This window comes from Fusarium falciforme, chromosome 5 (genome assembly GCF_026873545.1).
Source record: "Fusarium falciforme chromosome 5, complete sequence".
NCBI classification, from domain to species: Eukaryota; Fungi; Ascomycota; class Sordariomycetes; order Hypocreales; family Nectriaceae; genus Fusarium; species Fusarium falciforme.
The window spans coordinates 2,412,780-2,439,221 of record NC_070548.1 but is presented as its reverse complement, the minus strand read 5'-3'; the positions used below and the strand labels follow the sequence as shown (position 1 = coordinate 2,439,221).

Sequence of the window (26,442 nt, the reverse complement as noted above, 5' to 3'; positions counted from 1 at the left end):
CTATTGGGGTTCATTCACGTTCCCAGATCGGAGATAGTGGTCAATTGATATCTGGAGTTGTCAGTCGAGAGCTTTCGGGATACATGTTTAAATAGGGGGAGGGAAACAAACCCAGTCAAAACCCTCGGCAGAACCGAAGTAGTTTTCCATTGGAAGGAACTCTTGATAATCGATAGAATACTCGGCAATCGAGATCCCGGAAAGATCAGGCATAGCTCCAGAGGTACCGCCATCGATGTAGGCATACTCGGTGCTGGCCGTCTCAAGAGTCCCGGGTTCAGAAATGGTGGTGGCGGCCGGGGCCTCGACGCGGATGAGGATGGCGTGGAGGACTTTTGCGGCATGCCGGGCGTCTTTGGACTTGGCACCGCGCTCGTTCCAGATTGCGTGTGCTCTCTGGAGGAGTTGGATACGGTGCTGGCGATCATATGGACTGGTGGTTGTCAGAAGATGAGCCACGCTTAGATGGCTGGAACTTGCCTTGTATCGGTTGACTCGCAGAGATCAAGGCACAAGATCATGGCGGCAACGAGAAAGTCATGCAGAGTCAGGCTCGAGACCATAAAGCGGTCATGGTACATTCGCCCGCCCTCACGGATGGCCTCATCAAACTCAAGATGGAGGTCCAGTATCCGCTGGGCGGCGGCGCGGCAGATGTCGCGGGACAGTCTGTATCGGGGCTCATCCTTGGCAACGCTGAGGTAGGGCCGGTGCAGCACGCAGAGAGTCTTGCGGTACGAGAGCTCGAGGATCAGGCGGTGCATGATGGTGTGGCCCTGATCCTCGGGGGAGGTGCTGTTGATGGGCCGAATGTTGTAGCAGGGGGGGATGCCGTCGTAGAAGGCCTCCAGCTCCGCCTGGAGTCCCATTGTTTCTTCGTATGGTCGCGGTTCTACCGCGAGAGTGTGTATGAGGACACGGCGGATCAGACGGCACAGATGAGACTTGATACGCCAAGCCAGTAGGGGCGTGGGATAGATTGGTGGTCTTGAAGGTGGCACATCCGTATCTTCGTCAAAGTCGTCATCGGTCAAGTTACGCGGATGATCAGCGTCACAGACTTCCTGGTATATCATGGGCGGCATGCCGAGCTGAAAGGAAAAGAGCAGGTCAGACGTCTGGACCATGAACCAAGTCCGACGACGCATCTCAGCCTCAAAGGGCGTGATGTTTGGAGAGACCCTGGCCGCGTCCAGGTGATACCCCCTGCGCTGAGCTAGACGGACAGCCAAGCCGTAGAGCGACCATATCGTGGCGTCCGAGTCTACCTTTTGGACGTTGCGAGAGTGTGCAAACATCATGAGCGCCTCGACCGAGTACGGCCTCGCGTTGAGGTACTCCCCCGTGATGAGGCACTGCGCCGAGCGGTGCATATAGAAGCTCGGCTCCGCAACCGTTTCCAGCAAGGGGCTCTTGACTTTGGCGATCATGGCGCCCAGGCTGAGGACAGAGAACATGATGCTGAGCCAGAGGAGGTTGGACTCGTGGGGCCTCGACCAGAAGAGCTCGTAACGCCGCCAGAAGTGTCGCTCGTGGGTAAAGGGCACGACGAGGAACTTTGCGTCGAAGTAGGTACGTACGAGGACGTCTGCGTCTTGGCGAGAGGGCATGCTGGATCGAAGCTCGTCGATTGTGACGGGAGTGACGCCTCCAAGGACGATATCCAAGGCAGGCAAGTTCTCGGGTTCCTCTGGCTGTTCCTCCTCCTCTTCAGTGTTGAGAACGCTTTGGATATCATGGATGCTTTGAAACACAGCCTCCCACGATGTCTCCCCATGATACGCAGCGTCCGATCCATCCCTCGGACAACTCTCCACCCTCTTCTGTCCACCAGAGGCCGCGGCGAGGCGCTTGACAATCTCCTCGAGCTTTGCGACCTTGGACTGCATCTCGCGCCTGCTACTATCAGGCGCCTCGCCGTAGACGCATCCCGCCGTCTCATCGCGCCTCCGGCAGGCGCCGCACGAGGGCCTTGCACGGTCGCACCTCGACTTGCGGCGCTGGCAAGCGGTGCACGAGACGGGCTTGCGGTTTCGCGTGATGCGGTGGGCGTCCCTGGTGCGGAAGACGCCCGTGAACTGGGCGATTTCGGGGTCTGGCATGGTCAACTTGAGAACAACTTGAGCTTGCAGGAGCAGCAAGTGAGAAGTGTCTCAAGGTGACTTGTAGAGACAAAGAAGTGATGATGCTTGGTTCAAAGCACGGAACGAGGCTTGCCGAGCCTCTTAAACTTAGATCCCAGCAGATAGACAAACACACCGTCTCTGGGCCAATGAGAACCGCAGACGCCAGACGGCAAGCTGCAGGATTGTTGATGGGATATGGATTTAGTCCAATTCTTGTTTAAACAATAGGCCCCTGTTAAGAAGTGAGGTTAGTTTCTCTGTTTCAGTAATGCTATGGTTGTCTTGGAAATGACGACTTACAGATACCTACCCTCGATATATGTCGAGGTTCAAGATGAGTAGACATCAACTAAACCTGAACTAGTTGTATAGCGTTATTGACTCTATGCATTATTAAGTCCGAAATCCCGTTAAATGCGGGGGTTGATAACCAGGTTTCTTCACACAACTCCAGCTCATCAAAGATAGTCTCTAGGTACATGAAATCTCAACACAGTATGTTCATCAAGCATTTCTTGGCTCGTAATCTCTATTCCCAAAATGACTCCTTGTCCGCTTTTTACCCCGTTCATGCCCTCTCTATCGTACAGGGTTATTTGTCCAAGAGACTTTGTGATATATATATGACGTGATTGATACAATGCCAGCAGCAAGGTCGTGTCGCTGCCCATGACTCAACAACTCCAACCGTGTTATCTTATACAACATTACCGAGCCCGATCCTGCTCCATCCGCCTCTTGTTGGCGTCAATGATCTTCTCCATCGTCTTAAGCGCCCGGGTCTGATCCCGGAGACGCGCAAATGCCTTGAACGTGTGCACGTCGGGCTTGAATCCGGCTGCCTCGAGGTCCTGCAGCGTGCCCACCGTCTGGGACAGGTTCTGCATCGAGGCGTAGCCCTTGGCGAGTGTGTTCCATGTCACAATGTTTGGCTCTAGGCCATGTTCCTGCATGGCCTGGAGTACCTGCTCAGCCAGCATCTTCTCCCCCCTCATTATCAATCCGTGGATGAGAATGCTAAAGGTGAAGAGGTTGGGAGCCGGGTGGACAGGCGCCTCGTCGGCATCCGCCCCTGTTGCCCTGTCCTCTTCCTTTGGTCTCGAGTACAGAGAGGAGCGGAGCATGTCGCCAAACACTTGCAACGCCGGCCGTTGCAGAGATTTCCGCTCGAGCATCACCAGGATCAGCGTGTCATGTATCACGCTCCCCTGATCCTTGACCACCTCCTTAGCCCAATTCCTCTCAGGTCCTTGTTCTTCCAGACGGGATTTGAAGAATGTGTAGAATGTCATCAAGTCATAAGGTCGGTAGAGACTCTTGATATATGCCCGTAGCATAATGGCCAAAGTCTGCGCGTTGGGTTTTTGCCGAGGTCCTCCGCTTGTCTCGAAGAATTCATCAACAACAGGCACGATGGTGCTCTTGAACTCCCAATCTCTCCGAGGACCAGATCTGAACTTTTCAGTACCGTCCACGTTATCCTGTCCTAAGATCAGGGGTAGGGTATCTGGCAACAGCCATTGCAGAGGCTCTAGATCAAACTTCTTGACATAGATTCGGAGCATCTGTCCGAATAGGGGGAGGACCCATGGAGCCGGGTACTTCTTTTCTCGGCATTCCATCTCTGCAAAGAAAAAGATGGAGTGGAGCGTGTTATTGAGCACGTCCACGTAGGGCACCTTTGCCGCTCGGGCGACATCAAGAGCAAGGCGCACGTTGGATGCCTTCAGGCTGTTCTTTGCGCCCCTGAAAACAGTCGTGTAGCATCGAGTATCAAGTTCAGCTCCGTTCTCCACCAGGAGGAGCGGAAGCCTGACAGCCTCGGCGATATCGCCCTGAGAGCAGAGTGACTCGATCAGAGCTGTGAAGCTCACCAGATTGGGAGAGAAGCCCTTTTCTAGAAAGTACTCCATTGCTCGTTGTGGCGAGAAGGTGTCTTCCTCTGTCTTGTTCCACGCTTCTCCTTCTTGCTTTGTGTGTAGCAGTGTCGTAATGACACTCGCCACAGGTGCAGAGTTGAGGTCGTGCCCCCCCTCGGCGATATGACGCAGGATCTCAAAAGCTGTTTCTTTGTGAGCGAGACTTTCTGAAAGCTTGCTCGCGAACTGCAGGAGGGTATAGGAGTGCATCTTGATGCCCGCACGATGTAGAATTTGGTACATCTCAGCTGCCTGCTCGACGGGGAGCCTCTTGGCAATATGGCCAAGGGTATGCTGGCGAAACGGCACATGGCCGCGTGGAAGGTCCTCTGCCAACTTAGCAAACAGCTCAAGCAACTCGTCAGCTTTTGAAACACGGTCTCGATGAACCTTGATATCTTCAAGCTTGAAGTTTGTAATGCAAAAATGTGCCACGTCGGAGGCGGCATACCCGGGAGGGAGAGGATCCAAGGTAGCCTCGAGGACCTGCGGTGCCTTTTCTGGACAAAGATGCATTGTAGACAACATGACTGTCGGCCACTTCTGCCTCCGAGTCTCGACATCGAGCTCCTGCCACGCTTTCTGCATGGCCGAGAAACTCCCCAGCTCGAATAGCCATTTACCGTCATCTCGCCACGGCCACGAGCTCGGGTTTGCGGGTGCCTCGATCAGAAGCATTTTCCGCTTCCAGAAATTGAACCGTGATCTGACAGCCACCAACTCGGAGGCGGGAGTTTGATAGCGTAGGTAGGCCCATTGATCGGCTATCGTCTTTTTTCGCTTCAGCTTCAACTTCATTTTGCGACGCTCCTCAGCCAGCTTCTTTGCCTTCTCCGGATCCCTTTTAGCCCTGCGCTGGAAGAAACTTGGATCTTGAGAGGTCCCAGAAGGGCTATTCTCCTCCCTCAATCCCTCCGTGTGCTCTTCATCATGCGCCTCTGCGTCGTCTCGACCTTGCTCGGGCCTCCATGGTAGTTCTGAATATGCCTCGGACACTAGGGTGGGCTCGGAGGGGTTCGGAGATGCATTACGGGGCCGTAATTGAGCAAGTATTGAAGGTTCGCTATCGGGGAGCGGTAATTGAGCTGTGGCATGATATCTCCGAGCGAATATGGACCGGTCGTGCCCGTAGTTGCGTCGTATTGCGAGGAAGGCCGCTCGTCGTGTCCATGCCTGCGCCGTCACCGAGGACTCGAGCCGCCTCGTGAAGCAGGCGCGGTACATGAGAGCCGTTGGCATTTCCCCCGAGTTGAGTCGGCGTCAACTCGAGGTCAGCCGTTCTTCATAATGATCGCCCAGGCGAGTTTGCTGAGGACGACGTTGAATTGTCGCGGGCTGTCAGAAGTTTCGTCGATTATCGTCTAGGAAGTTATCGGTTTCCGGGAATTTCTTCACTGGACCGTTTCCGAGGTCGCTCCTGTCGCGCTTCAGACCAACATTTTTTTTTTAGGTTAGGTTGCGCTTAGCCCCGGCTGTTTTAGTGGCGCTTGACCCTGCAGCGGCTCTGAGACGCCTTGCCACAGGCGGTTCGATTGACGCGCTCCAGGTACGTATTCACAGCACCTTTAGAGGTATCCATCCTTGAATTTACATTTTACACCCCGCCAACCTCTACCCACGATCTTCAGCCTCGAGCTTCCTCAATTGCGGCAGATCCTGCGCCGTGTTTGCGCGCATTCCCTTCGCTTACCAAATATCACCATGTCTTCGTCACACCTTAACCTCAGCGCTGCCTCGGACGACCGAAAAGCCAGGCTCGCCAAGCTCAAGAACCTCAAGCGAAAGCAACCAGGCGACGAGATCGTCGCGCCAGAGTCAGAGCGAGCCGCGTCTCCCCCCTCAGAACCCGATGTATCTCGATTACACCTCTCCGGACGCAACTACGACCCCGAGACCCGGGGCCCAAAGCTCGGTTTCGAGCAGGATCCAACACTCAACCTCGAGAAGCCTACCCTCGAGGAGCAAGCCGCTGAAGTTGAGGCCGAGATCAAGCAAAAGGCTGCGGAGGAGGCGCAGGACGACAAGGGTATCGATTTGTTCAAGCTGCAGCCGAAGAAGCCTAATTGGGACCTGAAGCGGGAGCTGGATAAGAAGATGGAGGTGCTCAACGTCCGGACTGACAACGCCATCGCGCGCTTGGTTCGCGACCGGATCACGGGGGCGCAAAAGGCTGCCTCCAAGACCAAGTCGGCCGACGGTACCGAAGGCGACGGCGAAGCTGCCGGCATGGACGGTGTGGCCTTAGTCGAGGGACTCAGAGTCAGGGAGAGGGAAGAGGCAGAGGAGGAGCGTCGCGAACGGGAAGAGGAGGCTGCGCTAGGAGCATGATGTGGATGATACTGTACGTTGGCTCTTCCTCGTCCTTTTTATTTGCATTTTGGGGGTCTGGCGCATTGCGCGATCACGGTTACACTATCTTTACAATATACCCAATAATTATCTTCCTCCCATGTTCATAGCCTGGGTCATGGCTAACCGCCTGCTAAAGGGACTCAAACTGCGCTCCCGAGGCTGCTCATTCGGAGGCGGGCCCCTACGGCCGTGTCTCCGTCCATTATGCCCCCCACGAGGATGCCTCTCTCGTCCTGGCCGAGTATCACGTCGATCTGGCCTTTCAAATCGTCGTCCCCTGTGCTCAGGTGACCTCGACTCGCGAGGGTGTTGAGGTCGAGATTCGTAGGATCCCCTGGACTCCGATGAATACCTCCTTTGCCGCCTCGAGTGTCCGTTGTCCTCTCTAGGGGGGATAGGTTCCCGAGATCGGTAGCGGTCTCGGCGGTCGTCCTCAGGGGAGCGACTGTCGCGAGACACAGAGCGCCTGTGCTGGTACTCAACTCGCGGGCTCCGACTGCGACTGCGGCTCAGACTGCGGCTCCTACTCCGACTATCATCCCGGCGTCCGCCGCGCGGCCCAGTGTCTTCATCAGAATAAGGGCTTCGCGAACGTCGAGCAGGTGGAGGTGATCGAGTCCTCTCCCTGACAGGTGAGGGCGACCTCGACGCGCCAGTCGAAATAGTAGAGACCGAGTGCGATGAAACGGATCTCGGGCGCTTGGCAGCAGACTCGATCAACTCATCATCACGCTCCTCGCGCTCACGCTTGCGGGCGCGTTCAGCCTCTGCCTTGGCGAGCTGTTCATCTGCAACACCCTGCCTAAGACTTTGTGAGTATATAGAGCTCAAGGATTCATCAATAAAACACACTTTTTCTCCAGGGGATTCAATATGTCATTGGTGAGCTTGGGGACTAGCTTTGGGTTCCGAAATTGCTGCGAGCGCGACGGGCGCGACACGTATGGCCGCTCCTGGGAAGATGCCTTGCACTCATAAGAGTAGTGGCGTTCTAAGATGGTCAGCACAGGCACTCATTGTAACGTTTCTGGAGTACATATCTCTCTTCAGACACTTTTGGCATTGCACGTTGGTGGGTGTCGACCTGGAAGGGCCGCCACGTCCCCTGTAAGTAAACATATCAGGTGTGATATGGCTTGCGCTCGCAAAATCGCTTTCCAGGGGTGAAGTGGGATGAATCGAAGTGAGACTGATGTATCTTTACTGAATATCGGGAAATATCTGGTCGTTTCAGATAAGTATGGTTGGGATAAAGGTTGATGGTCAGTGAGGCAACAGAGAGCTGAGAATGATTCTTCAGTGATGTCGGTAAGCTGCATCACGTGATTGGGCCAGCCAAGTCGCATTGCGGCTGTCCAAAGGAGCAGATAATGGCATATCAACTTGGTTATTTGGCATCCAATACCTTAAGACCAACATTAGTAACTCTTGATTAGCGTTGATTTCTTCATCTTCTTTCTCAATAGTGGCCTTACACTAGGGCGGAAAGACTCGAGGCAAAGTATGCGCTGAAGTCTGAACTACCTCTTTACTTCGGCCTTCAAATGAGCCTAAATAAAGCCCCTTCGAGTGGCTTATTGATCTAAAGGATTGTCGATCTCGGAAGCTAAGTTGCCTTTGCCGGGATGCAATGTTTAGCATATGCAAGATAATCGTAGTCTGAAAGAGCCAGGCCTCCTTAATACAACAGGCAGAGTATCTACAGGCACACCAGAACCAACCATCATTGGTTGATGACCGAATGAATTAGTTGATTCTCACCCAGACAGACAAGATGGGTCATCAGAAATTCCTCTTCTTGTTCTGCACCCATCACATGACGACGGATCTCTGGTATTTACCACTAGCTTTCACCCTAGAGGTAGGTACTCACTCATCCACGGGCTATCATGCTGCACTTCACAGTGCCAGTTGTTCGCCTTATTTTCACATACACTTGATACCAATCCCAGACTTTCACAGCCATGGCAAGCTATATCTAAGACTCTGGACTCAAACAATCTCGCCGCCGTGATCACCGTTGTTTCTTCCAAAGATCAATGAAAGTAAGAGTCAGATCTTGTGATGAGATGTTGGCGAATGAGGAAACGGACGGTGTGAAACCCGGGCGTCTCTCTGGTTGGTTGCAGCGGATAACTGTTTAACCAGCCCATGGAGACCTTCTCCTATCTCCCGCAGCAATGATCCACGATCTTTGATGGAAAAGAAAGATTTCTCTTGGTCCAGTGTCAAGATGGCGGGTCTGTGCTATTCTGTCGGCGTTCCCACACTGTGCTTAATGACCTCGGTCCGCGATTCTAGGAACACACACATATCCTTATCTTTGTAGGCTGAGACGGAATCGGTCCTGACGGGGTGATGATGTTGCTGCAGGAGAGAATCTGACGCCATGGCCGCAGAAGCGAATGGCCAAGGATTGTTGGCCTCAAGAAGCATGACAAGCATCAACCGAAGCAACATGACACGCCAAAAGCCCTCAAGAATGACAGGCAAGCGTTCCTGTAAAGACCATTTGAAAGGATGGAATTTCATCCACCTCCCAGTCATGATCCGAAACTAGGACTCCAACCCAAGCACATGTCTCCATTGTCAATGTGTTTTCAAGGAGGGATCCATTGTGAGTTGCCTGCCCGCGATTGCATCTCGCGACAGTGGGTAGCGGCCTGCGGCAAGGTTTGTTGTGCTCCGGGACACCAGAGGAATTACGACAGATGTCAGTAGGGCAGCAAGCAGACGAGTCTGGTCGTATCACCTGGAGAGGCGCTTCGAGTGTCCAGCATAATGCAATAGCTGAGAAAACATCCTGGGGAGATCCTGGGCGAAAGTGCTGCAGGAGGTCTGACCAGGCTTGGCTCAGGGTCGGGCTCAAAAATCAAAAAGTGACTGGTTACATAATCATCCTTTCTCTCGTCTCGAGCCTGCATGCACGGAAGGCACCACACAGGAGTCCCTGAACAGGGGCATATTGGAGGTGTACGGATACTCTCAGGAGTATTCCTCCTTTGCTTGGTCTCTTGATGCTTCGCTTGCCCAGAGTTTGTGCTCTCTTCGGCCCGCTTGTGGAAAAGACCAAGCGGTCGGTGTCTATCCCGAGTGTACAAACGCGAATTGTTGCACACTGATTTGCCTGCGCTGTAATTGCAATTGGATGACAGCGGCAGCTGGAGCCATACGCAGAAGAGCACAGTAGGATAATTTTCTTGGTCCCAGCAATAACCTCCACAGTCAAATCCCCCTTTGCTTTGACTGGCCGTCCATCGCATGCCGCTGGAAATCTGCACTTTCTAGTGGCCCAGGCTCCTTCAGCGGTCCTCCACTCCCGCCTTTCAGCGGCCGTCCCGTCTTCAGCGGGTGGTCATCGCTCCGTCCATTGTCAGGGCAGCGCCCGTCCCTGTCCCCTGGGTTCTAGCTCTCACTGTGCGCGGGTCCTCCTTTGTTACCTCCTGCGCTGCTGCTCCCCTCCATCCAAAACCCTTCTTCCACTAATCCTCCGTCATCGCATCGCCCCGTCTTGCGCCCCGGGCCGCCTAGGTTCCATTGTCAGATTGGCCGCCGCGTCTTTTCCTCTCCTTCGTCTTCCGTTTGCCTGATCGATCGCTTTCGCTCGCCTCCATCTCGGCCTTGTCCTCCTCAACCCTCCGCGTGCCCATTCTTCTCCCGCCGTTCGCCTGGCCTTGGGACCCGGGCGTCACAGGGCGTTGCCTCAACCTCCCGATTCCGATCCCGTCTCACTCAGTCACTGCAACTGAACTGCAAAAAAACACAGACAGCACCAGCACCAGCACCAACCGCCCGCGGCCAGAATCAGCCAAAACGGCGTACCACCACCAGCGACCCCTCCTCCTCCTCGGAAACCTCCCCCCCATCAGCTGGAGAACAATGCCTTTTACAACACGACGATGAGCACCGAGACTCCGTTTTCCTTCTGCTGGTCCTCTTCGATCGATTCTGCTTCTTGATTTTTTTTTCTCCCGATCCCGTCCTGTCGTTTCCTTGTTCCTATCCATCGCCTTGTCGTCACCGCCGCAGCCGCAGCCGCAGCCTCAAAAAGTTGCAGCCTCATCTCGCACCTGGTCGACTGCTGCTTTCGTTGTGCCTGTCTCATATCTTCTTGCCTTTCTACCCACCGCGCTCTCTGGGTTGGCTTTATAGCCCCCATCGCCGTCCATCATGGCCACGGCCCAAGTGTCTCCTGATCTTCCAAAACCCTCGTTCGCCAAGGTAGCTTGCCGCCCACTGTCTCGTCTCTCCTCGCTGTACATGGTTCTCCTGTCTCGAGGAGGGAAATCCCGTCACTTGTTTGACACGACTAATTTGTTCTCTGCAACAGGTTGCCGCCTCCGTATCAAAAGATTCCGCGCCTCCTGCGCTGCGACGGATAGCCACACCGTCAAAAGAGTCCCCCATGGCTTCGACATTGCCGCCCACATCTACCGCGCCCGTCATTGTGAATGGCCGATCAGGCAAGGCACCAACTGGGAAGACGCCCTCGCCGCAGCCCCGAGTTACTACCAATACGGTCGAGCAGAGGGGCGGTGTAGATAACGTCGCGGGTTCCTTGAATGACTTGAGCCTCAGAGAAAAGGCGCCCAGTCTTGTTGTCAACGGCAGCGGACCCCTAGCTCCTGAGCGACCGACGATCGTGACTGGCAGGGACAGCGGATCCGACGATTCTCAAAGGGCCGACTCCAGCTCTGAGCTTGGCACCAAACCTCCGAGTCTGGACGGAAAGAGCATCACCTCGGGAACAACCTTTGCACTCGACGAGAAAGAGTCTCTCAGGCCAGACGACAGCGCCAGCGTCAAGGCGGCCGCAGAAGACGACGATGCGTTCTCTATCCGCGGCTCTCTACTTGCCGGCTCACGCATGGGATCCGAGCTGGCTGCCAGGGCGCGAGGCAATCCTCTTGGGGACATCCCAGAGCGTAGGCATCCCCAGCCTGCGCCAGGCGTCGTGGTTCAGGGTGTTTTGACCCCTCAAAGCTCGTCGTCCGAGCAGCCTCCCGGCGCCCCTCTCGGTGTCGGCGGCTCTTCAGATGCCCTCAACGTCATTTATAGACAAGCGCCCGATGAAAAACTGCTTGAAGCCATGGCCTCGCCTAAGGATCGGCTCTTCCTGCTACGATTGGAGAAGCAAGTCATCGATTTTGTTCAGGATTCCAAGTGCGCTCTCATGTCCCACCTCATCTCGAGTAGTACTAACCCCCTCTTCTAGGGAACCCTATATGGACCTCCCGCCGTCCAACTCATTCTGCAGGATGCTAACCCACAAGTTGGCTGATTATTACCATATGACGCATTCCTTTGAGCCTCATGTTGGATCTGTGCGGATTTTCAGAACACCTTTTTGTCGAGTTCCTACGTCACTGGCGCTCATCAATCCGAACCCCAACACGTCCAGCAGCAGCACTCCACCACCGGCCGTGCTGCCCAGGAAGATCATGCGGCGCGGTCAGGATAGTGAGGGCGGCCCAAGTGCTAGTCCCTCTAAGCCAACCTCCGAGACTGGCAGCGACTCCAAGGATAAGCCAGCAGCTGCCAATCAAAAGTTCGTAAATCAACCCAATCCACTATGTACAGTCGAAACTAACCCACGACTACCTAGGTTGACAAGAGAAGAGCGCGAAGAGCTCTACAAGCTAGCTCGAGAACGCATTTTCGGTAGTTCAGAGGAGAATGTCACAGGTAAGGATTGGATTGAATATCATCATGCCAAGAATCGCACTAACTAAAGTCTAGAAAACGATGGCGATAACGGAGTGTCAAGGGCCAGCTCCATGTCCGCCAAAGACAAGTCGAATCTAGGCAAGAGAGGCAAAACCGGCAAGCAGCGACGTGACGATTCCGACAGCTTCGACTCAAGGAATCAGTACACAGCTTACTGGGGCCCTCAGCAACAGACTTGGGTACCGCAACCTCAGTACATGACGCCACCCAACCCTCAATATGGTGCCCAAGGACCGCCACCCGCGCCGTATCAAGGCCAGATGGGTCCCGTCTATGCTCAGCAGGGCCCTGGGTATCCCGCGATGCCGGGTATGGTGCCTAACCAGCCCTATCCTCCATATGCTATGCCTCCGGTATGTTGTCCCAACTTGATGAGACTCGTCGTTTGGGCGTTAACGCCTCTTAGTATGCTCCTCAGGCCAACCAGCCACGCTACCCATCTAATGGAAGTCCTATGACCACGTACGGTGCTCCTGTGCCCCCAACTGGACCACAGCAACCCGCTTGGCAGCCTGGGTTTGCTCCCCCCGCCCAGTATCAACCCCAACCTAGGGGACCTGCCCCAGGCGGGCCTCAAGGACACATGGGGATCCCGTATGCGTTTGGTCAGCTTCCGGCAAACGCCAACCCCAACGACCCCAAGAGCCAGCACCCAATCCCAGGTAGCTACAACCGCAACCACGCCTTCAACCCAAAGACGCAGTCGTTTGTCCCCGGAGGCGGCATGGCTCCTGTTCCGCCTCCACAGCCACCATTCACTGCTCCTGGATCACATCATGGCAGCCCTCAGGTCGGATCGCCTCACCTTGCATACCCTGGCGGCTATCAACAGCCAATGCCCCAGCCATATGGCGGCGGGTATGGCATGGTGAGGCAGGGGTCCAGCAGCTCTATGCCAGCATATCACTCTCCGCATGTGGCCCATGTTCAGCATGCACCTCCACCACCCCCCATGCCACAGAACCCGCAACATATGGCTCCTCCCCAGCCCCTCCCTCACAACCCTCCGGCACATATCCCTAACCGACCCAACATGACACAGGGGCCGAATCAGGCCTTTTCACATCTGCCGACGTACGGCAACCCGGCGACTCTACCTCAGAAGCCAGCCACTGGAATTTGATACTCATACACTACAAAAAAAAAGGAGGGGGAAGCATCACATGGTGTTCAAAGGCGGGAGACCCATTAAGGCGTACACGGCATACTTAGCATCTTGGCGTTATCGGTGGATAGGATGGATGACATGAATTTGTAGGCTGCGGCCCAATTTACTAGATGAGTCAATTCCACTTTGACATAATTCTTCTTGGCAGGGGGGTAGAGGTCATTGATTCATTCATACAGACAGACAGACAGACAGAACTGGGGGAAAAGATAGTTTTATATGACGGTTGAATTCAGTTCTATGGCCCCGGGTGCCATACCTAATTCTCAAGCCTACCGCAACGCCATGATTTTATTGTAACACAATAACCCGTGCCTTCATATCACATGCCTCTCAGGGAGGGATATCCTAGACTTTTTAGTGGTTGTCGTCGGGACATCGCTTTCTTCTACCCTGGGCTCCGATATCTAGAACCTCGACTCGACTCGACTCTTTCCTCTCTCTTCCCTCTTACCCCTTTACTCAGCGGGCTCGCGGGGTTCCCGGGGCTCACGCTGTTGACCTCCGCTGCGACCGCCGCCTCGTCCTCCTCGCTTGCCTCCCCGCTGGCCACCCTTCTCCTCGGACTTGCCCTCACCCTCCTTCTCGGGGCTGGTCAGGTTGGCAACGGCCAGTCGCTGAGAAAGGTCGATCTGGGTGCGGATGGTGTTGGCCAGGTAGCTGACCATGAGAACATCCTGGATGTGGTTGTTGAAGTCGTGCTCGATCTGCTCGGGGTCGACCTTGGGGGCCAGGGACAGGGCGTTCATGAGGTACTGGCCAATAGCGTTGTTGGGCTCCTCATCCTCATCGAGGACGCCGTTGATCCACTCGCTCGCCCGGTCGAGGAGGTTGATTGTCTGCTCGATAGATCGGCCGAGGCCCTCAATGTCGGAGACGAGGGGAGCTGTCCGTGACTCGGCATCCTTGGCGCTGGCAATGGTCTCGAGGGCGCTTCGGTCGGCATCACCGTAGAGGACCTTGTGGGGAACCTGGATGAAGAGGCAGCTGTCGGCAGCCCGCTCGGCGTTGACGGCGACGGGGGCGCTGATGTAGCATCGGGTCTGGATGTCCTCGCCGGGCTCGGTGGAGATGGTCATGTGGATGGCGGGGTGGGGGAAGGTGCCCGTGTCAGGGCTGCCGAAGAAGTTCTGGATGAGGGCGCTGAAGCTGTTGAGCTCGTGCGAGGTGGTGTACCAGCCGAGGAGGTGCTCGCGGGGGGAGGCCTTGAGGGTCAGGGCGAGCATGTTCTTCTGGTACTCGACATCGACCTCGACTTGGTCCTCCTCCTCGGTGTGAGGGATGGCGAAGCAGGAGCGGACCTCGACTTCGGTGCCATCTTCAGAGCGGGTGCCGACGAGGGCGCCGATGACTCGGGTGGATTGGGTGTCTCGGATGTCTCGTCGGACGGCGTGGTCGAGGATGGAGAGGACGGCCTAGAGGACAGACAAAGGTCCAGTTAGCCAAGGCAGTCCCTTGCAGAGGATATCCAGACGGGCTCAGGATGCATATATCGAGGCGCCGAGGCGAGAGGGGTTATCGCAATCGTACCTGAGGCTGGATGTTGACCGTGAGCGGGGCAAGGTTAGTCTGGAGTCCGACGGTATTGGGCGCCAGAGGCCTCGCGAGGTGGATGAAGCTCTCGGTAGCAGCAGCCATACTGGGCAACTGATCTCGGGGCTGGCGGGGGGTGAGGAGGAGGATTGTGGTGTAGGTGGAGAGGAGAGGTAGGAGGTTAAACCACGAGGTTCAGATCAGAGGCCGGGCCGGAGTTTCGCGATGCCGTCCAAATTTTGAAGATTTGCAGGTTGGTTTGGCGGGACGGGCGCTGGGGTTGTGCGCGCTAAGATTAGAGATAAGACCGGGCTTGTGGCGTGTGCCGAGAAGGTGATCCACATTACCCCACCAAATTGTGGCTTGTGATGGCAAGGCTGAGGTAGCCTCACAACTTTTTTTTCTTGCAACCGCGACGGACGCTTTTTGCAAGTCTCAACGGTCGAATTTTGAACCACTTTTCTTTGTTTTAAGGTGATTCGATACTTGGTTAGGCAACATGGCCCCCCGTGGAAGAGGAGGCAACTTCAGAGGCCGTGGAGGTCGGGGGAGAGGTCGAGGCGGTCGAGGCAGAGGAAGAGCAACCAGCCGGTTTGGACCTAATCGACGATTCGATGGAGCTCGACTCGCAGATAATGATGAGTAAGTCTACCAAATACATTACTCTTCTCATGCTTCCGAATAATTCTCATACTAATTCTCTTCTTCCCAGGTCAGAAAGTTCTGGTTCCGAAGCAGAGTCTGCTCCTGAAGACGAAGTGATGGAGGATGTCGATTCAGACGCCGACGACGATGAAGATGAGCAGACATCTTCTAAACCCTACATGGCTCTTCTGCAGAGCTTCACCGAAAGCAACGCACCCAAGGCCAAGCGACGGAAATTGGAACACCAAGAAGCTCAAGGACAGCCTGATGAGTCCTCAGATGACGAGGAGGAGGCCGACGAAGAAGAGGAAGAGAAGGATCTTGACCGAGCCGAGGAAGAGCTTGAGGATCAAGACGCCGAGGAGCAAATAGAAGACGACGACGACGATTCAGAAGATGAGGACAACCTAATGGATCCCTTCGACACGCATTTTGCGCATCCCGACGACGACACGGTCGCAAAGAGAGTCAAGGCAGTACAAAAGGGGGAGTGGGCGACCAAGAGGGCCTTGATACAGAATCTAAGAGCCACCGTCACATATCCCAGCTCGGATGCAGGATCCGAGGTACCCAAACCTATGGCCGGTCTGGACGGGCTCAGCCTGAAGCAGAAGCTCAAGGAGACGGCAGCCCGCAAGATTGGCGAGTTCGATGCTGCGCAGCGCGCGTTCAGCCCATTGCTCTTCAACTATAGCGATGTCTTGCATTGCGACCGCACCGTTCGGAACTCGGATTCCTTGCGAAAGTTGACATGTCTCCATGCCCTCAACCACGTCTTCAAGTAAGTTGCCCAATCACCAAGACTCCGGGCCCAATTGCTAACCCAGACAAGGACACGAGATCGAGTCATCAAGAATAACTACAAGCTGGCCAAGGAAGGACAGGATACGGAACTGGAGCTTCGAGACCAGGGCTTCACCCGTCCGAAGGTGCTCTTCCTCCTCCCCACTCGCAACTCGTGTCTCCGAATTGTCAACATTATTCGTGATCTCTGCGAGCCAGACCAGCAAGAAAACCGCAAACGCTTCGAAGAAGGCTACGTCGACAAGGAGGCCAAGTTTGGCGATGACAGGCCAGCTGACTTTCGAGATCTCTTTGAGGGCAGCGATGACGACATGTTCCGTCTGGGCATGAAGTTTACCCGCAAGACGATCAAGTACTTTTCGCAGTTTTACAACTCGGACATTCTCTTTGCCAGTCCTCTCGGTCTTCGAATGGCCATTGGATCTGAAGAGGACAAGAAGCTTGACTTTGACTTCCTAAGCTCAATTGAGATGGTGGTTGTGGACCAGGCCGATGCTCTCCTCATGCAGAACTGGGAGCACGTCGAGTTCATCTTTGAGCACCTCAACCTTCAGCCCAAGGACGCCCACGGCTGCGACTTTAGCCGTGTGAGGAACTGGTACCTGGAGGACTGGGCAAAGTACTTTAGACAGACCATCGTCCTGTCTGCCTTTAACACGCCCGAGCTCTCCGAGTTGCTTAGACAGCACTGTCATAACTGGGCTGGAAAGGTCCGCCTGCAGCCTGAATACCCCGGGTCACTGTCACAGCTCGGCGTCAAGCTGAAGCAGACCTTTTCGCGGTTCCAGTCTAGCTCGGTTGACAAGGACCCTGATGCCAGGTTTGAGTACTTTACCTCGGCCATTGTGCCTTCGCTGGCCAAGCGGGCAAAGGATGCTACTGGAACTCTTATCTTCATCCCTTCATACCTCGACTTTGTCCGTGTGCGCAACTACTTTGCGACCTCAACTGCTGTCGAGAATGTCACGTTTGGAGCAATCTCAGAGTATGCAGACGTCCCTGAGGCATCTCGTGCACGCTCCCACTTCCTTAACGGCCGCCACCGTGTTCTACTGTACACTGAACGAGCTCACCACTTCAGACGGTATCAGCTCCGCGGCGTGCAGCGTGTCATCTTCTACGGACTACCCGACAATCCCATCTTCTACAATGAGATCGCGGGCGGGTACCTGAGCAAGAGTGAACAGGACATGAGGCTTGAGCCTGGTCAGGGGAGTGTCAAGGTTGTGTTTTCCAAGTATGATGTCATGAAGCTGGAGCGCATCGTGGGCTCCAAGAGAGTGGGCAAGATGATTCAGGAGCGCGGTGATACCTTTGAGTTTATATAGATGGACGTCGGCTGTCCTTGGAGCAGGTAATTTGATAGAGCTCTGACACAGACTGTCGAGGTATTCGTCAATGGATTAAAAGCACAATGTGTCATGATATAGTAATTGGTACAGATTTTGTACAGAGTTTTCATCCCGCTCATCAAATGTTACAACTCAGCTTCATGAGCTCTTTGGTTGTTGTGTCGCCTTCTTGACTGACTCTGGCACAATGCCCGCCGCCATCTCCCTCGCCTTCTCGGCGTTCTTATCCGCCGTCTTCTCGGCCTCGACCTCTGCCAAACTGCTCTCATCTCGGGGCTTGGTGTCGCTGGCGACGTTGTCTCCTTCGACCTTGAGGAGCAGGAACTTTTGTACCATATCCTCAAAAGGCTTCTCGCCGCGGAACTGTGTCACCTTCTTGATGTTGGTCCGGGTGACGGGGGTGTGCTCCTGGCCGAGCATGCGGTCGCGGGCGACCGTCTTGGCCGTCATCATGAAGCGCGAGTCCTTGGGGCCGTCGACGAACTCGAGGATGGCGCTCTCGCCCTGGTCGTAGGTGTTCTTGGACTCTGTGCGGACGACACGGGTGTAGCCTCCCTCACGAGTGAGATATCGGTTCCTTAGCTCTCCCATAAGCTTAGGAAGGAGGGTGTGTGGTGTCTACAACGGAGATTGTCCTATCAGCATCATGTCCCTCGCAATTGATCCGACAAGAACGACCCCTCCAGTCGACGTACGTATAGGATGCCCTGTGCTGATCTCCGCGAGGGCTCATTGTCCCTCTTGGCCAGGGTAATCAGCTTCTCCGCCATGCGCTGGGCCTCCTTTGCCTTTGCATAAGTGGTGTGGATGTGTTCATATTTGACGAGCTGGGTGACGAGACCGCGCAACAGGGCCATTCGAGCCGCAGAGTTGCGGCTCAGATGCCGGTACTTGACGAGCCCACCAGCCATTGTAGCGGATGGCTAGAAGTGCAGGGCCGTAGAGGTAAACTTCGGTTCGATGCGATTGCAATTCGAAAGGATCGGGGGCCGACTTTCAACTTGTCGTGGTTGTGCACGTGGGCGGCTCCTCCGATATGGCGCTTCTCTTGGTGGTGGTGGTGGTCGTTTTGGTGGTTTGCAGTGGAAATTTTTGGCTTGGAATTTTCGGAGCCGGCACGTCTCGTCTGCCGAGAACGGCAAAGAGGGCCTTGAGATCCAATGGAAGCTACGTCAACCCACCACCAACCTTACAACATCCCCCTCCAAGGGAATTAATTGCACGCGATCCTGGGGGCAATTGAGCTCGGGCGCGCTATGAGACGTTGCATCTAGGCCTTGATCGACCATCTTGCAACGAATTGGCCAGTCTCGCGATACCTGAGCAACCCGCAAATTGCCGCATCATCCATCTCGGTCTACCGGGCACAGACAAAGCTCTAACCATGGGCTTCACCACCGGCTTTGTACGCGATTCAATTCATTTAAACAACTGGCGATTGAATGCTGACTTCTATGCAAGACCGGCGGTGTCACCCTCACCCTCTCCCTCGCCTACCTCTCAGTTCTCGCCCACCAGCGCACCCGCGAGCAACAAGGTCAGGCCCTCCGATCCCAGGCCCTCGCCATCCAGGGCCTGATCGATCCCTTCCCGCCGCTGCCACCCCCTACACGGTCCGAAGTCGCCGCCGCCCAGCGGGCCAACGCCGTCGAGGTCGCAAAGGAGCGATGGAACACCGAAGTCATGAACGCCGTGCATTGGGTGCAGCGCACCGACTGGGTTGAGGTGCGCGAGGGTCTCGAGGATACGGCGTCGCGGCTGTGGAGCCGAGCCTTTGGCAACCCTTCAGAGGGAGCCGAATCTACTATCAAGCCTATTGTGAAGGAGGAGGCTGCTAAGTTGGGCGAGGCCAGCGGCAAGGTCGCTGCGGCTGCGAAGAGTGCCTTCCAAAAGGTCAAGGCTGAGAGCAAGGAGTTTGCCCACGCGGCCCTGGATCACAGCAAGGACAAGGAGAATGTGGACATTGCGCAGGAGGACGGCAGTGTGGCGGTGCCGGTGCTATCACCCGTGGAGAGGGCGCTCCAGCAGCGCTTCGTCAAGCCCGAGGCCGAGCCAAAGCAGACAGTGGAGGAGGTGCTCAAGGAGAGATACACGCCCATGGACAAGAGGGATAACACGCAGCTGAGGGGGGTGTAGGTGCGTTTGCATGCGTGCGTGTGTGTGTTGCTGACGAGCTGGTTTGCCTGATGATGAGTGGGCGTGATGCCATGTGGAAAAAAAGTGTTGCTCGTTGTACATTGCTTGTGTACCACCATTCCCTAGAGTCACCCAAATAGAGACCAAGCTTTCATGGACGTGAAAAGCTTGGTATGAACAACCCAACGAACCCAGGCGCAGCATCACATCACGTTTGTGCCCGGGAGGCAGCTGATAACGGTCTCTAGTCATTTTCTCACATCATGGACTATATGTCGGGCAGTCTCGTCGTCAGTGAGGCTCCTTTGCATCTGCTGCAAACAAATATAGTTTCCGATACTTCTGAAAACCCCGAGGAACGCCCGTCCCTTCAACAAGACAACATCATGCCCGACAAGATGACCAAGCTCAAGATGTCGAAAAAGCCCAAGGAGAAGGAGCCGGACGAGGTCAAGGCAAGAGGTGAAGAGAAGGAGAAGAAGCAGAAGAAGAGACACTCGCAACAACCGCCGCCATCGGCACCGCCGTGGATCTGGTGGTTGGCGGGGGGCCCCAACCAGAGAAAGAAAAGGTCGAGCCATAAGTCCAGCAAGGAGAAGAGCAGCAGCAAGAAGCATTCCACGAAAGAGCGTTCCACGGACAAGAAGAAGACGACCACGACCACGACGAGGAGGAAGAAGCACAGGGAAGACGAAAGCGAGAACGAGGATGACATCGACGAAATGAACAGCGCAGCTGGTGATCTTGGGGTGGACGACGGTGAGAACGATTACGGAATGATGCTGGGTCAAGCTAAACAGAGCAACAAGAACCACACATGGATTGATGAGCACCATTCCGGTGTGGGTAGCGATCGTACAAACTACCCCATGCCCGCGCGCGACAGGACCCCATTACAGTCTTCTGGCGACACCGGCTTTACACATACTAACGGGGAGAGGGAGCTTACGACGAGGCATCAGGGGGGCCATCCCCAAACATCTCGTAGGCAAGACGATTTCCAATCTCCTACTGTGCAGGACGACGACGAAACAACCAATCGTCGGAACATTAGCCAGTCTAGCCCTACCAGTACCGCTCATCAGCAGTCTCCTGCTCCACAGAACGACTTCACAACGACTAGCCAGGAGAACTGCACGGATAATATCGATGCAGACCACGGTGCCCTGCCTACAATTCAGGAGGAAACCCCTAAGTCCACGAGCCATCAAAGTAACACCAAACATACTGAACAAGAACAAAACACTACCACAGCTGGCCGTGATACCGCCACTAGCCCGGGTGACGGGTGCGGTGTCATGGACATGGGGGGAGATAAACAAGAGTCGAAGGAGTCAGCTAGTCCACAGGCGGGTGAGGATAAGTCCAAGATACCAGAATCAACACACACGACCTCCAAGAAGGGGGAGGATCTCCAGGTCAAGGAGCAAGCTGTCGAGCCGATTGGCGAGCAGGAACATCAGCAACAGTCACGGGAGTCAGATAAATCACGAGCCAATGAGAATGAATCAACAGAGTCAGTTCAATCGTCAAATTGCACCGTAACGTAACCGGCCTCCCAGTCTTTATAGGGCGGGATCACGGTTCTGATGAGTTAGAAGACGTTGCCATCCAAAAGCCCTAGTTCAAGGGCATGCATGAGAAATGGAGAGTTGACTTGGTACTATCACAGTTTGGTGATTCAGCAGCGGACATCTGTGGAAGGCTGTGTCCTCTCTTGAACCGCCCAATGTAAATTCAGTACTCCAGGGTAAATAATAGACAGTAACTGCTATGGAGTGACAGTTCTGCATTGTGTCAATGCAGATGCTTGTGATTATTGACCCAAGGAAAGTATGTGCTCTCCTATGTCATGGAGTCAACTAGTGATGTCCATGGTAGTTCTGTGCTTGGCTCATTTCGCGATGATCTGCAACCCGTATGCATCGTGTAAGTGGCATAACCTTGACCAGCAGCTCAAGTTGACCAGATTTCCTTCTGGTAGGACTAGATATCAGCAAGAGATCGAAACGATCTGTTTAGTCGAATCGCGTTACTAGCACCAACCACAGACGAATCAATGCTGTGCTTTGGGGTTGCTGATGCAGATGCTGTGGCTGTGACTCGGGGACTTCTCTGCTTCGCGCGTCGACCAACGTGGGAGCTGATGCTTGGTTTAAAAGAAAGAACGACGCATAAGATTCACGTACTTGGATATTCGACTGAAGTGAAGATTGGAAATTGAGACTACGGCCGTTTGACAAACCTTCCACAGGCATACCTGGGTAGGTTAGGTAGCCTGCGTTATTGTCGCCTGTGAATTTGTTGAACTTGCGGAACTGGTCAGCACCACCTGGACATCAGCATGGCCAAAACGGCAGTATCTGGCTTTTGACTCATATCTCAATGCCCATACACGTGATATGAATACAAATTATTGATTCGGCATGGGCAGATTCGCACCGTGGTTGTTATAGATGGGTGGATGGGTGCCTAATCACTTATGTACTTGGCCTCAACTCTGCATAAGTGAGACAAGCACTCTTCGTCTATTCATCAACATCATGCTCTTTTCAAGCCGGCCATCAGGCCTCGAAGCCTTGATAAACAGACCGCGTCCGACCAAATGGCAAGAGTTTTGGTCCGGCCCGTGCAAGTTTATAGCACACTACATTTACACGCACCGCCGCATCGCCTACGAGACCTTGGCAAACCCGGTGTCGATTGTGTGCATATCGGACACGCACAATGCCCATTTCGACTTGCCTCCTGGCGATGTGTTGATACACGCTGGCGACCTCACACAGTCGGGCTCTCTCAAGGAGCTCCAGGAGACCATATCATGGCTTTCATCCCAGCCTCATCCCCACAAGATCGTTATTGCAGGAAACCACGATATATTACTCGATCAAGCCTGTGATCGTTCCGAAAAGGACGCGGAAGAAAGAGCGAAGCTTGACTGGGGGAGCTGCACTTATCTCGAAAACGAGATGATAACCATCACCTGTGCTAACGGCCGGCGCTTGAGGATATATGGGAGTCCTCTATCACCACGCCATGGCAACTGGGCCTTTCAATATCCTCGGCCGGAGGACATTTGGTCAAGTACTGTCCCAGAAAATACCGATATCCTTGTCACTCACGGTCCACCGTTAGGTCATCTTGATCTTATGAGGCTTGGATGCCGTCATCTTTTGCGAGAGCTCTGGCGTGTCCGTCCACTGCTGCATGTGTTTGGACACGTACATGAAGGGTACGGGCATGAAAGGGTGCAGTTTGATCGGTTACAAGACACTTACGAGCTGACTGTGTCTGAGGACGGTGGCATCTTGAACACGTTGGCGGTTATCAAGGAGGGTTTACTGTCGCTCTGCAGGGCTGAGAGGGTGGCAAAGTGTCAGCTTGTCAACCCCGCCATGGTTGGAGGGCTTCGAGATGACCAGAGGAGAAAGCCAGTGACCGTTCTGGTGTAGATAAACAGCCAAGGGCGGCCATGGAATTTCAAATGCCCAACCTGAGTTGTTGGGAAGAAACGATGTCGACTTTGTGCGCAAGCCACATCCTCACAGGCAAGACATTCTCGGCAACCGAATACGACAAACCCCATGTCTCACATACCTAGTCTGATAGCGGGGGGAACGATAAAGTAAGCAGCTCCCGGCCGAGGAGATGCGTGCAATGGGATCATTCGATAAACAACTGCTCCGTAATAGAGCATCTCCTACTCCTCCGGAAATGCTCGAATCCAACCCGTCCGTGAATGCCGTGCGGTCCTCCATCCCCACCTGTTCCACCGTCCGGCAACCGGCAGCGGCCGGCAACAAAGGCGAGAGAGGAGCGGGCGAGGAGGCGGGCACACGACCACACCAACAATTAGAAAGTCTGGGGCCGTGATTGGTCTGCGGGGACGGCAGGTTCTGACTGCTGCATGAGGGAAAAAAAGCCTGCACGTTGTGAGGGGCAGAAATAAGAGAGACAGCCTAGGAGGTGACTCCCAACACAAAACGTCTCAGTATTTATCTCAACCCCGTCCATATTTTTTCATCCCCTGTCTCAAGGGTCTCGCTCGCCTGTTACAATTGCCCAATCTGGCCTGGATGCGCGCCGGTACTCGCCGGTGCAGCGGTTTTTCCAACAGATTCCTCAGCGGAGACCTTCAGTGGCAAGCGACAGCGATTGGAGGGCGCCATGGGCGCGGTGGGTGATCTCGGCCCCTGATTGGCTGGACGCCGGACATCCCGAGGTTGACCGATCTTGTGCCGGAAAGGCGTTTCCGCCGCGCCTTCCATGGAGCGCACATGTGCAAGGAAGGAAGTCGCAGACGGAACCTGAGGAAGGCTTATGGCGACTCTGTCATTGGCAATTGCAAATCAATCCCGATCCTGGGCTGAGTCGCATCCATCCATCCCATCCCTCGGAGTTCATTTTTCACCATCCTCCTCCCTCTTCCTCCCTCACCGTTTTCTTTCCTCCTTCTCTCCCCATTCCCAGATCCTCAATTGCGTCGTGTGTCGTTCTTGCACTGTTTCGTCTCGTTCAAGAGATTCGTTCTCCGCCATTCATCCGGGCGATTCCGCTATCAGAGGCCCCTCCTGCCAAAGCTGAAAATTGGCCACCTGCCCTGCCCGCATCGTGTCATTGCTACCGTTCTTCCCCCACGCCGAAGAAAAAACCGTCTTTTTCCGACCGTCAACCTTCTTCCTCACTCAGCAATCTCTCCAATTGACACCGCCATCATGTCCTTCTCCAGCCTTGTTCAGGACCTCAGCCTCCGCGACACCAATGCCGCTCGCCGCCCTCAGATTCCAGGCCCACGCTCCTCCGTCTCCACTCTTGACGACCGAGCATCGCACATCTCGCGGGCCATGTCCTACGCCAGCACCGCCGCGACCAGCGTCAGCATCTCGGGCGACATCTCGAGCCAACTTCATGGCGGATACTTCCACCCTCTGGCCCGCTCGTGGCAGGCCGAGCGTCAACTCACCAAGGTAAGCGTTGCAATTGGAACCCGAGACAAGACATTCGCAAGGGAGAAAACCCGCTAACTTGGTGCTTCTAGTCGATGCTCATCTACCCCATCTTTGTCACCGATGGCGAAGGCGACATGATCCTCGTTCCCTCTCTCCCTGGCCAGCACCAGCTTAGCGTCGACAAGCTGATCCCCTTCCTCGAGCCTCTCGTCCACAAGGGCCTGCGCTCAGTTATGCTCTTTGGTGTCCCCATGCGAAATGGCACCAAGGACGCTCTGGGCACCGCCGCCGATGACCCCGAGGGCCCTGTCATCAAGGCCATCCAGCTTATCCGTCGACGTTTCCCCCAGCTCTTCATCTGCTGCGATGTCTGCCTCTGCGAGTACACTTCCCACGGCCACTGCGGTATCCTGCGCGATGACGGCAGCCTCAACAACCAGCTGTCTGTTGACCGTATTTCGGATGTCGCTATTGCCTACGCCAAGGCTGGAGCTCACTGCGTTGCTCCCTCAGACATGAACGATGGTCGCATTCGCGCCATCAAGCTCAAGTTGATTGAGGAGGGCATTGCACACAAGACTGTGCTCATGTCATACTCGGCCAAGTTCTCTGGTTGCTTGTACGGTCCTTTCCGAGACGCTGCTGGATCTGCGCCCTCATTTGGTGACCGCAAGTGCTACCAGCTCCCCCCTGGTGGCCGTGGTCTTGCCCGACGAGCTCTTGTTCGAGACATCAACGAGGGTGCTGACATTATTATGGTCAAGCCTGCAAGCCAGTACCTCGACATTATCAGTGACGCCAAGGAGCTGGGCAAGGATCTCCCCGTGGCCGCCTACCAGGTCAGCGGTGAGTACGCCATGATCCACGCTGGAGCCAAGGCGGGTGTGTTTGACCTCAAGGCCATGGCATTTGAGTCGACCGAGGGTATCCTTCGAGCGGGAGCCACGATCGTGGTCAGCTACTTCACCCCCGACTTCCTGGACTGGCTCGAGAACTAAGCACGACGAACAACATATATACCATGGGCCACGGACTGCAGTGAACTGGTCGTTAAAGGCGTTGGGGGTGTTTTACTGAAAAACTTGGATGATTAAATAAGCCGGGAGCCATGGATTGATTTACAGCAAGGGATTACGGGTAATGGGGTTCGTTATCGCTCTTTTTTATGACCGGCCCTCGTGGAGAGGAGCCTTGTAAAACAAAACAAGTAGTTGAGTTTAGACGGCTACAACAACGCTCAAGCCGATAGAAGGCAAAACATGAAATGCAAAAGAATTATTCACATTCATGGGAGGCCTCAGGAGAAGTCGCGGATAGCTGCTGCTGTGTAATTTTGCGTGTTGAGTTTTGAGATGCTTGGCCTCTGGGGCCCGGTTGCGACGGTAAGGTCGGCAGACCAGATGTTTGAGATCTCAGGTTGATGCCAAGGATGTGTTTCAACTGTCGGAGACTTACGCTTCTCATCGAGGACGGCCGAATGACGCGATGAGGATGTTGATATCTTATCAGTGGTGCCAAGGAGAACCTAGAAGATTGTGACGGGAGTTGGTGAAGCATAATTCAGGTGAATGGCATGATGAAACTTGTCGTGGGATTGAGCGATGCGCACAAACAGGAACGACGGGGAGGGCCATGGAATAATGGGCATCAATGATATATAAGGCATGCTCACTCAGCTTGATGACAGAGCTATGAGGGGTATAAATAGAAGTCATGAGCCGGCAGAGGACG

General features: G+C 54.7%; 11 protein-coding genes across 11 annotated transcripts; 6 read left to right on the top strand and 5 right to left on the bottom strand.

Moving 5' to 3' along the window:
- NCS54_00696700 (Zn(2)-C6 fungal-type domain-containing protein) lies at positions 1-2,102 on the bottom strand (the record flags this gene model as incomplete). Its single annotated transcript, XM_053152408.1, has 3 exons — positions 1-51; positions 112-433; positions 481-2,102. The coding sequence occupies 3 exons, from the start codon at positions 2,100-2,102 to the stop codon at positions 1-3; spliced, it is 1,995 nt and encodes a 664-aa protein (XP_053008383.1).
- A 731-nt stretch (positions 2,103-2,833) lies between these two features.
- NCS54_00696600 (Hypothetical protein) lies at positions 2,834-5,284 on the bottom strand (the record flags this gene model as incomplete). Its single annotated transcript, XM_053152407.1, has 1 exon — positions 2,834-5,284. The coding sequence occupies one exon, from the start codon at positions 5,282-5,284 to the stop codon at positions 2,834-2,836; it is 2,451 nt and encodes an 816-aa protein (XP_053008382.1).
- A 462-nt stretch (positions 5,285-5,746) lies between these two features.
- On the top strand, positions 5,747-6,373 carry NCS54_00696500 (Hypothetical protein; the record flags this gene model as incomplete). The annotated part of the gene is made up of 1 exon (XM_053152406.1): positions 5,747-6,373. The coding sequence occupies one exon, from the start codon at positions 5,747-5,749 to the stop codon at positions 6,371-6,373; it is 627 nt and encodes a 208-aa protein (XP_053008381.1).
- A 164-nt stretch (positions 6,374-6,537) lies between these two features.
- Positions 6,538-7,516, bottom strand: NCS54_00696400 (Hypothetical protein; the record flags this gene model as incomplete). Its single annotated transcript, XM_053152405.1, has 4 exons — positions 6,538-6,842; positions 6,925-7,199; positions 7,250-7,385; positions 7,438-7,516. 4 exons carry the CDS (start codon positions 7,514-7,516, stop codon positions 6,538-6,540), a joined length of 795 nt encoding a protein of 264 aa, XP_053008380.1.
- Positions 7,517-10,567: 3,051 nt separating this feature from the next.
- On the top strand, positions 10,568-13,247 carry NCS54_00696300 (Hypothetical protein; the record flags this gene model as incomplete). Its single annotated transcript, XM_053152404.1, has 6 exons — positions 10,568-10,618; positions 10,728-11,560; positions 11,613-11,945; positions 12,003-12,082; positions 12,137-12,477; positions 12,531-13,247. The coding sequence occupies 6 exons, from the start codon at positions 10,568-10,570 to the stop codon at positions 13,245-13,247; spliced, it is 2,355 nt and encodes a 784-aa protein (XP_053008379.1).
- Positions 13,248-13,750: 503 nt separating this feature from the next.
- On the bottom strand, positions 13,751-14,930 carry NCS54_00696200 (Eukaryotic translation initiation factor 3 subunit F; the record flags this gene model as incomplete). The annotated part of the gene is made up of 2 exons (XM_053152403.1): positions 13,751-14,707; positions 14,823-14,930. The coding sequence occupies 2 exons, from the start codon at positions 14,928-14,930 to the stop codon at positions 13,751-13,753; spliced, it is 1,065 nt and encodes a 354-aa protein (XP_053008378.1).
- Positions 14,931-15,324: 394 nt separating this feature from the next.
- Positions 15,325-17,602, top strand: NCS54_00696100 (U3 small nucleolar RNA-associated protein 25; the record flags this gene model as incomplete). The annotated part of the gene is made up of 3 exons (XM_053152402.1): positions 15,325-15,467; positions 15,538-16,251; positions 16,303-17,602. The coding sequence occupies 3 exons, from the start codon at positions 15,325-15,327 to the stop codon at positions 17,600-17,602; spliced, it is 2,157 nt and encodes a 718-aa protein (XP_053008377.1).
- Positions 17,603-17,764: 162 nt separating this feature from the next.
- NCS54_00696000 (Hypothetical protein) lies at positions 17,765-18,537 on the bottom strand (the record flags this gene model as incomplete). The annotated part of the gene is made up of 2 exons (XM_053152401.1): positions 17,765-18,244; positions 18,322-18,537. The coding sequence occupies 2 exons, from the start codon at positions 18,535-18,537 to the stop codon at positions 17,765-17,767; spliced, it is 696 nt and encodes a 231-aa protein (XP_053008376.1).
- Positions 18,538-19,010: 473 nt separating this feature from the next.
- NCS54_00695900 (MICOS complex subunit MIC12) lies at positions 19,011-19,762 on the top strand (the record flags this gene model as incomplete). Its single annotated transcript, XM_053152400.1, has 2 exons — positions 19,011-19,031; positions 19,088-19,762. 2 exons carry the CDS (start codon positions 19,011-19,013, stop codon positions 19,760-19,762), a joined length of 696 nt encoding a protein of 231 aa, XP_053008375.1.
- Positions 19,763-20,025: 263 nt separating this feature from the next.
- NCS54_00695800 (Hypothetical protein) lies at positions 20,026-21,312 on the top strand (the record flags this gene model as incomplete). The annotated part of the gene is made up of 1 exon (XM_053152399.1): positions 20,026-21,312. The coding sequence occupies one exon, from the start codon at positions 20,026-20,028 to the stop codon at positions 21,310-21,312; it is 1,287 nt and encodes a 428-aa protein (XP_053008374.1).
- A 2,949-nt stretch (positions 21,313-24,261) lies between these two features.
- NCS54_00695700 (Delta-aminolevulinic acid dehydratase) lies at positions 24,262-25,709 on the top strand (the record flags this gene model as incomplete). The annotated part of the gene is made up of 2 exons (XM_053152398.1): positions 24,262-24,729; positions 24,801-25,709. Exons 1-2 carry the CDS (start codon positions 24,478-24,480, stop codon positions 25,707-25,709), a joined length of 1,161 nt encoding a protein of 386 aa, XP_053008373.1. The 5' UTR covers positions 24,262-24,477.
- Positions 25,710-26,442: the final 733 nt, after the last annotated feature.